This window comes from Dendrobates tinctorius, unplaced genomic scaffold (genome assembly GCF_039654945.1).
Source record: "Dendrobates tinctorius isolate UK_male_01 unplaced genomic scaffold, ASM3965494v1 ptg000073l, whole genome shotgun sequence".
NCBI lineage: Eukaryota > Metazoa > Chordata > Amphibia > Anura > Dendrobatidae > Dendrobates > Dendrobates tinctorius.
In genome coordinates this window covers 10,878,929-10,893,199 of record NW_027361741.1, presented here as the reverse complement: position 1 = coordinate 10,893,199, position 14,271 = coordinate 10,878,929, and the positions used below count along the sequence as shown (strand labels likewise).

The following is a 14,271-nucleotide window of genomic DNA, read 5'->3' as shown; positions in this document are numbered from 1 at the left end:
CCCACAACCCCAGGATACTAGAAGACGAACTGCACTAGGAAAGGTGTAGAGGGTGGAACCGCCTAATATATCCCCTAGCAGGGGATAGGCCAGGGAAGTTAAAATCGGTAGGACACATTGAGGTTAAATTCCTGCAGTCTGGCCGCGCCTCGCTATAGGCGCTGTAACGTTCCACACTGTCTGTGGACGGGGGTTACAGGTCTTGGAGGTAAACACTGGCACAAGCAGGGTTAAAACGAGTCCATTCGGTTTATTTTCTCCATAAACCATTGAAGCATGAACAAAAGGCAAACAGTCTTACAGCAACACAAAAACAGTCCTTAGCTGGGCTTGGTTCCCTAAGGGCCTGTGCACACACAGGCCAGGGCAATGTCCATAGCAGAGCTCTATCTGCAGCCGCAGACACAGGAAGGCTTCTCCTTCTTTAGAACACAGACCACTCTGTAGTGTCCCACCTGGACACATGGAAGTCTGTCCACACTCTGACAGACTCCCTCTGTTATGAATGGGTCATGGAGGAGAAAAAAGCAAAACAAGCTAAGCCACAGAAAACCAGAGTGGTTGGTAACTATGCAGATTGCAGATCCCTGATCTTACCACACAACTAGCAGTAGCCGTGGAGCGTGCCTACGATGAACCTAGATGCCTCGTCACGGCCAGAGGACTACATAAGCCTAAAGCAAAAAGGGAAAACTAACTGCCCCAGAGCAGACCCCAAAGGAATAGATAGCCTCCACACATGTATTGACGGTGAAACAAGATGAAGGCACAAACACAGGCAGGAAAATAGGCTAAGCAAATGATGGGGCCCAAACTAACTAGACAGGAAAGGAAAGAGAAGACACTGTCTGCAACCTGCAAAAAACCCTACAAAAATAATGTCCAACACTTCTGATAGCAAAATTAACCCTGAAGTCAGTAGACTTCTCCCACTATATCAACACTCTGAAATATTCTGACACAGAGCAAAAAAAGACCGAACTAGTAAGGAACAAAAAGCCAATTGGCAAAATACTGATAAATAAGAGTGGAAATTCAGCTCAGCCCCCAGCCAGGGCTGGCAGACCACACAAAATCAAGTGTGAACATTAGCAGAAAAACTTAGCTTTAGATGACTTGAACAGAGCTGAAAACCAAGAGCTGACAAGCCAGAAGGAATCACCAGCAACTGAATAGGGCGTCGGCTGTTTTAAATCCAATCTGAGAATCCTGAGATCCAATTGTCATCCTCATTCTCAGGTGGCAGATCTCCACCAATCAATCCAGCCGCACCACCTCCCGTCACCACCAGAGGGAGTCCAGAAGGGGAACTCACAACTGGTGAACCAGAGAATGAACTCACAACACCCTCACACTCTCTCACATGTGCTAAATGCCTCAATTACATAGCCCTCTAACCACACCCATAGGTGAGGTATGGATCACATGAGCTGGTCACATGGTCAGGCCCTCACCACAAGTCCTGAGCATACACATATCTTCAGGGAAAACGGGGTACAGTCCGCACCCTCACCCAAAGGTGAGGCAATATGGGTAGTCAGAACCTCCCATCTTCATAGCTACCTGCAACCCGGACCCAGTGCACTAAATGACATCTTTAGTGCTCATGTACAGTATAGACAAAATACTCTGGGTTGCATCGCAGGGAGCATCCATCCATGTGACATATACCTCCCATTAACCACGCGACCACCCTTCACACCACAGCACGTGGAAACTCTCAGCAAGAGGAGGATACATCAGTGACGGGAATGCTGCAAGAGGGAGTTCAGCATGATGGCCTGAGAATGAGAGGAGCAGAGCAGAGAGCGCAGTGAATAGAACGGCACTGAGAATGCATGTAAGCTACCAGCGTGACACAGAATATGATGGATTATGACACATTAGTACTTTTAGCTTCAGTTATGAACCTGTATACTGTGATATATTACATGAATACAAATATTATGATGCACAAGAATAGTTATACAATAATATATTCTGGTAATATTATAGCTCAGACATTGTAGATGTTATACCTATTTCGCACTGCTGCTCTGGTTTTGAATATCCCTTTAACCCCCAAGGGTGGTTTGCATGTTAATGACCAGGCCAATTTTTACAATTCTGACCACTATACCTTTGTGAGGTAATGACTCTGGAACGCTTCCATGGATCCCGGTGATTCTAATAGTGTTTTCTTGTGACATATTGTACTTCATGATAGTGGTAACATTTCTTTGATATGACTTGTGTTTTTTTGTAAAAATATAACAGAAATTTGGCAAAAATTTGGAAAATTTTGCAATTTTCCAACTTTGAATTTTCATGCTCTTAAATCAAGGAGATATGTCACATAAAATACTTAATAAGTAACATTTCCCACATGCATACTTTACATCAGCGCAGTTTTGGAACCTTTATCTTGCTAGGAAGTTATAAGGGTTAAAAGTTAAACTGCACCCCACAAGGTGCTCAAAAGCACATTCAAGAAGTTTATTAACCCTTCAGGTGCTTCACAGGAATTTTTGGAATGTTTAAAAAAATGAACATTTAACTTTTTATCACAAAAAATTTACTTCACATCCATTTTTTTATTTTACCAAGGGTAACAGGAGAAATTGGCCCCCAAAAGTTGTTGTACAATTTGTCCTGAGTATGCTGATACCTCATATATGCAGGTAAACCACTGTTTGTGTGCATGGCAGAGCTCAGAAAGGAAGGAGCAGCTTTTGACTTTTCAATGCAAAATTGTCTGGAATTGAGATTGGACGCCATGTTGCGTTTGGAGAGCCCCTGATGTGCCTAAACAGTGGAAACCTCCCACAAGTGACAAGATTTTGGAAAGTAGACCCCTAAGGAACTTATCTAGATGTGTGGTGAGCACTTTGAACCTCCAAGTGCTTTACAGAATTTTATAACGTAGAGCCGTAAAAATAAAAAATCATATTTTTTTCACAAAAATTATATTTTTGCCCCCCAATTTTTAATTTTCACAAGGGTAACAGGAGAAATTTGCCCCCAAAAGTTGTTGTGCAATTTGTCCTGAGTTCGGTGATACCACATATGTGGGAGTAAATCATTGTTTGGGCGCACAGCAGATCTCGGAAGGGAAGGAGCACCGTTTGTCTTTTTCAGAGCCCCTGATGTGCCGAAACAGTGGAAACCCCCCAATTCTAACTCTAACCCTAACCCCAACACACCCCTAACCCTAATCCCAACCCTAACCATAACTGTTATGAACTGGTCACCGAGGAGGATGGCAGGAATAGGCTAGGCCACCAGGAAACCAGAATGGTTGGTAACTTAGCGGATTGCAGACCCCTAATCCTAAGAACACAACTAGCAGTAGCCGTGGGCGTACCTACGATGCCCTAGATGCCTCGGCACAGCTGGAGAGCTAACTAAACCTAAAGCAAGAAAGATGAAATCTAAACTACCCCGGAGTAGAACCCCAAAGGAATAGATAGCCCCCAAACATATATTGTCGGTGAGACAAGATGAGACACAAATGCAGGCAGAAAATAGACTGAGCAAATGATGGGGCCCAAACTGACTAGATAGGATAGGAAAGGAAAGACACTGTCTGCAATCACGCAAAAACCCTAAAAAATCCAACACGTCTAATGTACAAAAAAACACTGAGGTCTCACGACCTCTCCCCCACTATATCAGCCTTCTGGTGGGAACTGGCAGCAAAGCAAAAGAGACTAATATAACAGGGGACTGAACAAACTGACACAAGCTGTAACATATGGAGCGGGGTCCAGCACAGCCCCAGCAGGGAGCTCACTGAACCCTCACAGCAAAGCAGAAAGAGGCAAAATCAGATCAGAAGCAAAGGATTAGCAAATGAACAACTTAACTGAAAAATGCAGGATCAGGCAGGAGACAGCAGACCTCAGAATGCACAGGAAGAAACTAATCACCAGCAGCCACTGGAGGAAGCCTGCTCACTTACATACTCCAGTCAGTAATCCCTGATTTCCAATCATCGTCGTCAGGTGGCATACTTCGGCCAGCTCCACTACCCACAGTAACCACCAGAGGGAGCCCCGACTCAGAAGTCAAATTGAGAGACTTCACAACACGCAACCCTAACCACAAACCTAGCCCTAACACACCCCTAACTCTAATCCCAACCCTAACCCTAATCCCAACCATAACTGTTATCCAAACCCTAACCCCAACTTTAGCCCCAACCCTAACCCTAACTTTAGCCCCAACACTAACCCTAACTTTAGCCACAGCTCTAACCATAACTTTAGCCACAACCCTAACCCTAACTTTAGCCCAATTCACATTAGCTCAACTCTAACCCTAATGGGAAAATGGAAATAAATACTTTTTTTTTAATTATTTTTCCCTAACTAAAGGGGTGATAAAGGGGGGGTTTGATTTATTATTCTTTTATTTTGATCACTGAGATAGGGTCTATGACAATGATTAAAATGAAGCAATGGGAAAAAAATCTCCTATTGTTGCCAGGTACTTAAATGGAAAATCAGAACTTTTTTGAGGTCGCCGTTATACCATTAATAACGGTGATCGCAACACCGGGGTCGGTAAAAATTGACCCGAATCATGTTCTCTGGGGTCTCGACTACCCCCCGGCAGTCGAGACCCCAGGGACATTCCGACGCTGGGGGGCGCTATATCCTTAAACCTCTGCACCATTAAAAAGCGACGCTGTGGTTTAAGTACCTTGAATTGCCTCCGTTAAAAGGTATATCGGCAGTCGTTAAGGGGTTAAATGTAACTCTCATCATTCACCCCTGCTTGTGCTAATTGCCGGCAGAGCAGGGGAGAATGATGAGAGCCGTGCTCAGCACCTGGAGCCGGGGAACATCGCTTACTGCAATGCTTCTTTTCTGGCACCCGTCCTTGTGGTACTGATGCGGCACACACATGCAACACATGTGCCGCAAGTTTTAATTTACACACACGGACACTGACACCTCCGGTACCGGAAATATCAGGACGTGTGAAATAGGCCTTATAGCGGGGTTTTATGTTTGGCAGCTGTCACATACTTAAAGACGCTTTTTATTGCAAAAAATAGTTTTTACATCACCACATTTTGAGAGCTATAATTTTTCCATATTTTGGCCCACAGAGTTACTGTATGTGAGGTCTTGTTTTTTACGAGATGAGCTGATATTTTTATTGGTATAATTTTCGGGCACAAGACATTTTTTGATCACTTTTCTATTCCGAATTTGGGAGACAGAATGAGCAAAACCCAGTAATTTATGAATTTCTTTTGGGGTAGGCATTTACACTATTTTGTGTGTGGTAAAATTGATAAGACAGGTTTATTCTTCAGGTCAGTACGATGACAGCGAAATCTCATTTTATATTTTTTTTATGTTTTGGCGCTTTTATATAATAAAAACTATTTTATAGAAAAAATAATTGTTTTTGCAACACTATATTCTGACAGCTATAATGTTTTTATTTTTTTGCTGATGACACTGTATGGTGGCTCGTTTTTTGCGGGACAAGATGACGTTTTCAGCAGTACCACGTTTATTTATATCCGTCTTTTTGATCGCGTGTTATTCCACTTTTTGTTCGGTAGTATGATGATAAACCATTGTTTTTTGCCTTGTTTTTTTATGGTGTTCACTAAAGGGTTTAACTAGTGGGACAGTTTTATAGGTCGGGTCATTACAGATGCGGCGATACCAAATATGTGTACTTTTAATGTTTAGATTTTTTCTCATTCAAATATTTATTTAGTGATAGAATAAATATTGATTTTTTTATTATTAGACTATGTGTCCACGTTGCAGAAATGCTGCGTTATTGTCCGCAGCATTTCTGCAACTCCCCGCCCTCTCCTCTCCTCCAGACCCTGGGTACCATCTGCACATGAAACGCTCACTTTTCGCATGGTGGGCATGGCCACATGCGTAAAATGAGCGTTTCAATGCAATCCTATGGTAGCGGAATCGCTGCGATTCCTCAAAATTAATGGACATGCTGCAGATTTTTCCGCAATGCAATTACACAGCGGAAAAATCCCCAGCATAGGCACAGCAATTGCGGATTGCATTGAAAATCAATGTGATGCGTTTTGATAGCATTTTTTAAGCGTTTCAGCAGTGGCAAAAATGCGGCGGAAATGGTTAGAAAACGCAATGTGGGCACACAGCCTTTTTTAATATTTTTTCAATTAGTTTAAAAAAATTCTTTTACATCATTCTAATTTTTGCACTTTGTCCCACTATGGGACAATCATTTTTTGCAGGCTGATCGCTTCTATAGCATGCAGATGAAGCAGCATCTGCATGCTATAAAAAGCTGTCAGTGCTGCACTCTGTGCACACTGACCTGAGAGACTTCCTGACATGCACTGCGCTTGATAGGAAGTTTCTCAGCTCTGGTAACCCGGATGTTGTCACGACGACATCAGGCTACCATGACAGCGATCGGGACCCTGCGACGTGCCACGGGGTCTCCGATCCAAGGGCAGAGGGGCTGTCAGCCCTCTGCCTGCTCCCGGAATGCTGCAATCGTGTTCGATTGTGGCATTTTGGGGGTTAAAGTGCCGGGAGAGGTCTGTAACTGCTCCTGGCACTTAGTGCCCGGTGTCAGCTGTGTGAATCAGCTGACACACGGCCGCGATCGGCCGCACACCACCCGTGTACGCTGCCAATCGCTATGATGTACCATACCATCCATGGTCAAATTGTGTCAGGGCACATGGATGGTATAGTCCGTCAGCTATCCGAAAGGGGTTAAAGAAAGGCATCTATATTACTTCATGGATTGTTGTCTTTAATGTTGTTGGTTTTGTTTGTAGGATACTTTAGTGGCTCTAGTTTTACACTGGTATATTATGTACTGAAAGATATATACACAGACATATGATAAAATATCAGAACTGTCAACACCAATTTGTTAACAGTTTTCAGGTTTCAATGGGGTGATCCACTAATTGGGAAACCCCTTGTGAATGTTTCCCCCCAGAAAAAAAATTATACATATACTCGCCTCTGGTGCCAGCGCCGTTCCAGTAGTGTCGGTCCCGAGGATTGAGTTACATCGTTATGTCACTGAATCCCTGCATCCAATCAGTGCTGGCTTTGGCTTTACACAAACAAAATAAAAACAAGCTGAAAAAATAAAAGCAACATAAAGGTTATATAGAAAAATTGAAAATATGTTGGATTTTGCATGTGTAATGTGTAGCTATATAATCAATAATACTCAAAAGTGGGACCTTTATTTATCATGACTTGCAGCACAATGTGCTATTTAACAACTATGAAGTGACAACATGGTTTAATATGCTTTGCATTATTTTGTCTGTTTTCTTGATAGGACCTAGCCTTCTATTTATAACATACCCAGAAGCAATTGCTAACATGGTCGGCTCAACTTTCTTTGCTATTATATTTTTCCTGATGATGATCACTCTCGGTTTGGATAGTACAGTAAGTCAACTCATGTTCCATCAAATTCATATTCTGCCTATCCCTTCCATACACACGTTCTAAAACAATCAAAATAGATTTATACTGACAGTAAACAAATATTATTGAACGGAATAATTTAGAAAATGTGGTTGCCTGATACTTTAATATTGATGGCTATCATAATGATATTGATAGGACATCAATATCAGATTGGTGGGGGTCACTCGTAACCCCAGACAATCAGCTGCCAATATTAAAATACCAAATGATCCCTTTAATACAATTTCAAGAGGTGATTTCTAACAGCAGCCTTTCAATATATGATAGAAGACTTTCAATTGTTTGTGCACCAATTGTCCATTAATTTCAAGAAAAACTTGCATATAACACCATTCCAGCTTTAATAGCAACACCCTTTCTATATCTGTCATGCTTAGTTTGGAGGCCTTGAAGCTGTTATCACTGCGATCATGGATGAATATCCAGACATTTTGGGTAAGAGGAGGGAGCTGTTTGTCCTTGGATTGGTCACAGTGTGCTTTACTGGTTCACTCAGCACTTTAACTCAGGTACGATGGGATTCTGAGAAAACGGACATCATTCCAGTACTGTGGGTTAGATGCAATGATACTACTAAATGTAACGCAAATTGCTGCATTATATGAAATTGTTCTCCAATATGCAAACTATGGAAAATGACGGGGAAGATTTCACTATGAACCAAGAAGACTTTGCATTTCAAAATCTAAATAAAGCCATAACTAATGCATCGGGATTAAAGGGGATGCCTCATGTTTGGAAGTTATCAACTTTAAGGGCTCAATCACGCCACTGCACAAATCGGATGAATACTATCCAATTTTTTTTTTATCAGATAGCATACTGACAAATGTTATTCAATGGGGCAGTGCTGATGGCCTTTTCTTCACTAACAGAATCTGTCTGTAAAAATAAAATCAACTGCAATGGCATGGCATCCGACTTTTAGGAAGACATTACAATTCTGTAGCATAGGGAACTGTATGGGTAGGTTCACATGACCGTATAAAAATCGTTCATCGTTTTAGCTAGAAATGTGGGAGGACTTTTTTCTCACTTGTCATCCGTATGCAATCTGTTTTATTACAGCAGCAGGTATTAATCATTTACACGACCACTTAAAGTTTCCTATGTTACAAAGTTGCAATAAATCCGTAGAAATTGGATGCTATACTGCAACTTAGCCATGAATGGGTGAGTCTCATCGATTTCCAGAGGAAAATCGCACATGGTGCAATTTTTTGCAAACGCCACATTGGTCAGTGAAAAAAAAAATCGTTAATTTGCTCTGTCCCATTGAAAAACACTGAATAATTATTATAGATTGTGTTTGTGTGTTTAGATAGATAGATTAAGACACACCCCAAATTTTGAGGAGGAATATAGGAAATTTTTTTTTTTAATAAAATGGTGGTGCTTCTTATAATCCATGCGTCTTATTACTTACCGGGGGTGGTGGCTGCTGTGAAGCGGGGTCACAGGGTTGCTACCAGTGGAGGTAGGACTGGGGTGATGCTGCAGGCCGCAGGCTGGGATGAGGGGATGTCCGATATGCAGCGCACCGCTGCAGGTGTCCGGTGCTGTGGAGGTATCCGGCGGTGCTGTGGGTGTGTCCAGCTGTGCAGCTTGGGTCTCCAGCGGTGCAGTTGGGGTCTCCGGTGGTGCAGGGGGATCTGTTGACATTTTGTGAAAGCCAGAGCCCCTCGCAGTTCCTTGGTTTCCTGTGCTGTGGACTCCAGGAAAATGGCCGCCCGGGGACGGCAAATGCGCAGATGGAGATGTCAGCATCAAGAATCCACTCAACTGCAGGAGGCTCTGGCTTTCACAAAATGTCGGCAGAGCCCCCTGCATCGTCGGAGATCCCAGCAGCGCCACTGGAGACCCCAGCAGCGCCGCCAGTGAACCCAGCAGCACCACCAGACACCCACAGCAGCACCGCCGGGATGGGCACCCCCTTATCCCAGCCTGCAACAATGGTACCAGTAAGGTATATACGCATTATAAGATGCACCCCCATTTCCCCCTCTATTTTGTGGTTGAAAAAAAGTGCGTCTTATAATCCATAAAATACGGTGTATATATACAGCTCTGGCAAAAATTAAGAGACCACTGCACAGTTTTATAAAAATCAGCTTCTCTACATGTCTGACAGCCATTCCATTCCAGTGTCAGTTGAATTCCAACCAGAGTACACATCATTCTACTTAATGAGCTTCTGATTAGGTTATCACCTGAACCAAATCTTATTTAACAAAGGAAAGTATAAAAAAAACCCTGCTGTGGTGTTCAGAATACTCTTGCAATAGGACAAGCTGGATGGCAAAACAAGTGCTAGGAATATCCCAAAAGTAATAGGAATGAAACAATTACTTTTAACCATGCCAAAGGAGTTGAAAAGAAAAGTCTTGAGTGAGGAAAAGAAGGGCTCAATTCTGGCTTTACTAGCAGAGGGAAAAAGTGAGCATCATGTTGCCTCCATCCTTAAAATTTCTAAGATGGCAGTCCATTACAACAAGGTCAAGCAGCAGACATTGGGGACAACAAAGCTACAGAATGGCAGAGGGCGAAAATTACTCTCCACTGACCAGGATGACCGTCATCTTATTCGAATGTCACTCAGCAACCGCAGGATGACATCAAGTGACCTACAAAAGGAATGGAATATGGCAACTGGGGTGAAGTGCATGGCAAGAACAGTTCGTAACAGGCTCCTAGAGGCAGGGCTCAAGTCATGTCAAGGTAGAAAAAATTCTTTCATCAATGAGAAGCAATGGAGAGTCAGGCTGAAGTTTGCCAAAGACCAGAAGGATTGGACCATAGAGGACTGGAGTAAGGTAATCTTCTCTGATGAGTCTAATTTTCAGCTTTACCCAACACCTGGTCATCTAATAGTTAGACGGAGACCTGGAAAGGAGTACAAGCCACAGTGTCTTGCACCCTCTGTGAAATTTGGCAGATGATAGGTGATGATCTGGTGATGCTTCAGCAAAGCTAGAATTGGCCATGTTAATTTTTGCATAGGATGTATGAATCAAGCCGCATACAAGGTTATCCTGGAAAAACAGTTGATTCCTTCTGCTCAGGCAAAGTTCCCCAACTCTGAGGACTGGTTTTTCCAGCAGGACAATGCGCCATGCCACACAGCTAGGTGAATCAATGTGTGGATGAAGGACCACTGCATCAAATCCCTGTCATGGCCATGGAATGTAATCAAGAGGAAGATGGATAGTCACAACCCATAAAACAAAGAACTGCTTAAATTTTTGTAACAGGAGTGGCATAAGGTCACCCAAAAGCAGTGTGAAAGACTGGTGAAAAGCATGCGAAGACGCATGAAAGTTGTGATTAATAATCATGGTTATTCCTCAAAATATTGATTTCTGAACTCTTCATGAGTTAAAACATTAGTATTGTTGTTTCTAAATGATTATGAACTTGTTTTCTTAGCTTTATTTGAGGTCTGCAAACACTGCATTTTTTTTGTCCGTTTGACCATTTCTCATTTTCTGAAAATAAATACATTTAGTGCTTGGAAATTTGAAGACATGCTGTCAGTAGTTTGTAGAATAAAACAGCAATTTACATTTTCTCAAAAATATACCTATAAAGAGAAAAATCAAACAAACTGAAAATTTTGCAGTGGTCCCTTAATTTTTGCCAGAGCTGTATATACACACACACATACTGTACAGTGGGTGAAATAAGAATTGAACATGTCACCAATTTTCTACGTAAATATATTTCTAAAGGTGCTATTGAAATGAAATTCTCACCACATGTTGGTTACACCCCATCCAATCGACATAGGCAAGTAAATCAAACCGTAGATGTCCATAAATTAAGCTATGTGTAATAATGAGAAAAAGTATTGAACACGCTTACTGAAATGTAATTAAATGCTTAGGAAGCTTTTGCAGGTGTTTTTTGTTAATTATTCAAATTTACTGAGATTATGACTTTTGGGTTTTCATTGGCTGTAAGCCAAAATCTTCAACATTAACAGAATAAACACTTGAAATAGATCACTATGTTTGTAATCACTCTAATAATATGTGAGTTTCACTTTTTGTATTGAAGAACTGAAATAAATTAACTTTTTGATGATCTTCTAATTTAGTGAGAAGCACTTACACACACAATCATTCGCTTCCTATAACCATCAGCAAGCTTCTTAGGCTATGTGCACACGGTGCGGATTCTGCTGCGGATCCGCAACGGATTTGGCCCTTCCGGGCCGCAGCCGAATTTGCTGTGTTGTACAGTACCATTATATCCTATGGAAAATGGAAACCGCAGTGCAGACGGTGCGGAATTTTCCGCGCGGTTTTTGCTGCGGTTTCTAATCCGCAGAAAGAATTGACATGTCATTCTTTTCTGCGGATTCCGCTGCGGTTTGCCATCTCCTCCATTGTAGAGGTGATAAACCGCAGGTCAAACCCGCAGGCTAATCCGCAGGTCTTTTGACCTGCGGATTTTGCAAAATCCGCGCGGAAAATTCCGCAGACCAATCCGCAGCGTGTGCACATAGCCTTACAACTCTCAACTGGAATTTTAAACCACTCTTCTTTTGCAGACTTCTCCAGGTCTCTCATATTTGAAGGGTGTCCTCTCCCAACAGCAATTTTAAGATCACTGGTGGCCATTTGAGAACTCTCCAGTGCTTTGTTTCCATCCATTTCTGGAAACCCAGATTTCTGACACAAGGCACTATACTGAAACTCAAAATCTGTGATTTTCAAATTTCATGTCACCGTGCACACAGTCAAGGCACCCAGTGCCGGAGGCAGCAAAACAACCCTAAAACAGCTTTGATCCTCCATCATATTTGACTGTAGGTAATGTGCTCTTTTCTTTTTAGGCATTATTCTGTTTTTGATAAACAGTAGAATGATGTGCTGTACCAAATAAAAGTTTTCTCTTGGTGTCATCTGTAAACAAGATGCTTTGTAAACTTCTTAATTATGTGGACAAAGGAACATCAAGATCTCTGGAGATAAACTTGTAACCTTGAGATTGTCGATATTTTTCAAAAGTTTTGGTCATCAAGTTCTCAGACAGTTCTTGTTTCCTCTTTCTATTTTCCATTCTTAGTGTGGCACATACAGACACACAATGCAAAGATTGACTCAACTTCTTCCCTTTCTATCTGGTTTCAGGTGTGATTTTCATATTGCCCAGACCTGTTACTTTCCATAGTTGAGTTTGAACAAGCAGCACATGCTTTTAACAAAGTTGGTTACTCACAATTTTGGAAAGGAGCCAACAATTTTGTCTAGCCCATTTTTGGGGTTTTGTGTGAAATTATGTTCAATAATAAGACATTTTACATATGTTAGAAATTATATACATAAATATATGTATATTTTTATCCTGTATACCATTTTCCCTTCCAATATTCATAATTTTGTGCTGTATTCTATTGCCTTATATCTATATTACTGATGATAATGTCCACTGCAATTATCATGTAATTTTATTAGGGAGGAGCATATGTCGTGAAGCTTCTGGAGGAATTTGGGGCTGGCTGTTCTATAATCGCAGTTGTATTCTTAGAAGCAATTGCTGTGTCTTGGTTCTATGGTAAGAAAAACATCCTCTAGTGATTTAATTTTAAATATGTCACATTTTAAAATTTAGTTGTACAGTATTTGTTTTTAATTTTTTTGGGAGGCACTGGTGTCACTCGCTGCTTCTATCACTGCTGTCTGATGACGATTTGTTTGAGGGCAGTGCTAGAAGATGTTGGGCGCTACTGGTGTCATTCACTGTAACGTCTTCTTTCACAGTTAAAAGCATCAGCGGCAGAGATAGAAGCAGAGTGCAGACACTGCACTCACATCTCCCATGGAATCTATCGACCATGACAATGGATTCAGGAAATCTTTAGAAGGCGGTGATGCAAGAAACTTTAGTAAGCAACTGCAGCGCCTCCCCCTGATGACCTCCTGTTCCACAAGGGGCGATAGACGCTGCAGAGAAATGAGAGCTGCCCTAGCCTCCTGTGATGTCCTGTTTGAGACTAGCCTCAAGTGAAACGTCACAGGATGTGAAGTACAGTACAAAAATACATATATAGGGGTTTAGATACATTGGGAGAAGTGTAGGGTATTGTGTAATAACGCTAATTACAAGTGTGGGTAGGGTAAACATAGATCATTAGAAAGGACATTTTAGGTACAGGACCTCCCCTTTAAGTATGTTGCTGCAACCTTGGATTAACAGAGATGAGTATGTATACAGGTATATTGATGCAGCAGTTAAAGGGAATCTGTCAGCAGTTTTTTTTTAGAGCAACATGATGTAGGGGCAGAAACCCTGCTTCCAGCAATGTATCACATACTAGGCTGTGTTTTGCTGTGATTTATCAGCAGGAGATTATCACTAGTGGACTATGTGTCTCGTGCCTCCTGGTCCAACCATAACTCAACACTGATTAGCAGCAATCTGTGGTGTGCTGGAATTAGACACAGCTCAGCATGCTGAGCTTTGGTAGATTTGCAGAGAAAACTTTGATTCGATCACACCCAGTAAATTAAGTGATACATGGCTGGAATCAGGGAATCTGACCCTACATCATCCTGCTGTCAGATTACATTACAAAAACCTGCTGCCAGATTCCATTTAAATATGTGGACAGTGTCATGATCCAGTCCTGAGTTTGTTTTCTGCTGTCTTCTCTCTGGACTGGTTATGCGTGGGTTAATCTCCTCTGCCTCGTTTTGGAGCTGGCGGGGCTATTTCAGTCCCCTACAACCTGCGGGCCAGTGTCAGATATAGTTCATGCTTCCTGACTAGAACCTCTGACCCTATATTGGTGATCCTTCTGCCT

At 41.9% G+C, this 14,271-nt stretch overlaps 1 protein-coding gene across 1 annotated transcript in view; it reads left to right on the top strand.

The window, feature by feature from the left end:
- LOC141096185 (sodium-dependent serotonin transporter-like) overlaps positions 1–14,271 on the top strand; it is a 188,615-nt gene that overhangs the window by 163,116 nt on the left and 11,228 nt on the right. Inside the window, exons 8-10 of the mRNA XM_073582648.1 lie at positions 7,309–7,421; positions 7,841–7,972; positions 12,923–13,022. Of these exons, the coding sequence (XP_073438749.1) occupies positions 7,309–7,421; positions 7,841–7,972; positions 12,923–13,022 (345 nt within the window). The remainder of the gene's footprint in view (positions 1–7,308; positions 7,422–7,840; positions 7,973–12,922; positions 13,023–14,271) is intronic.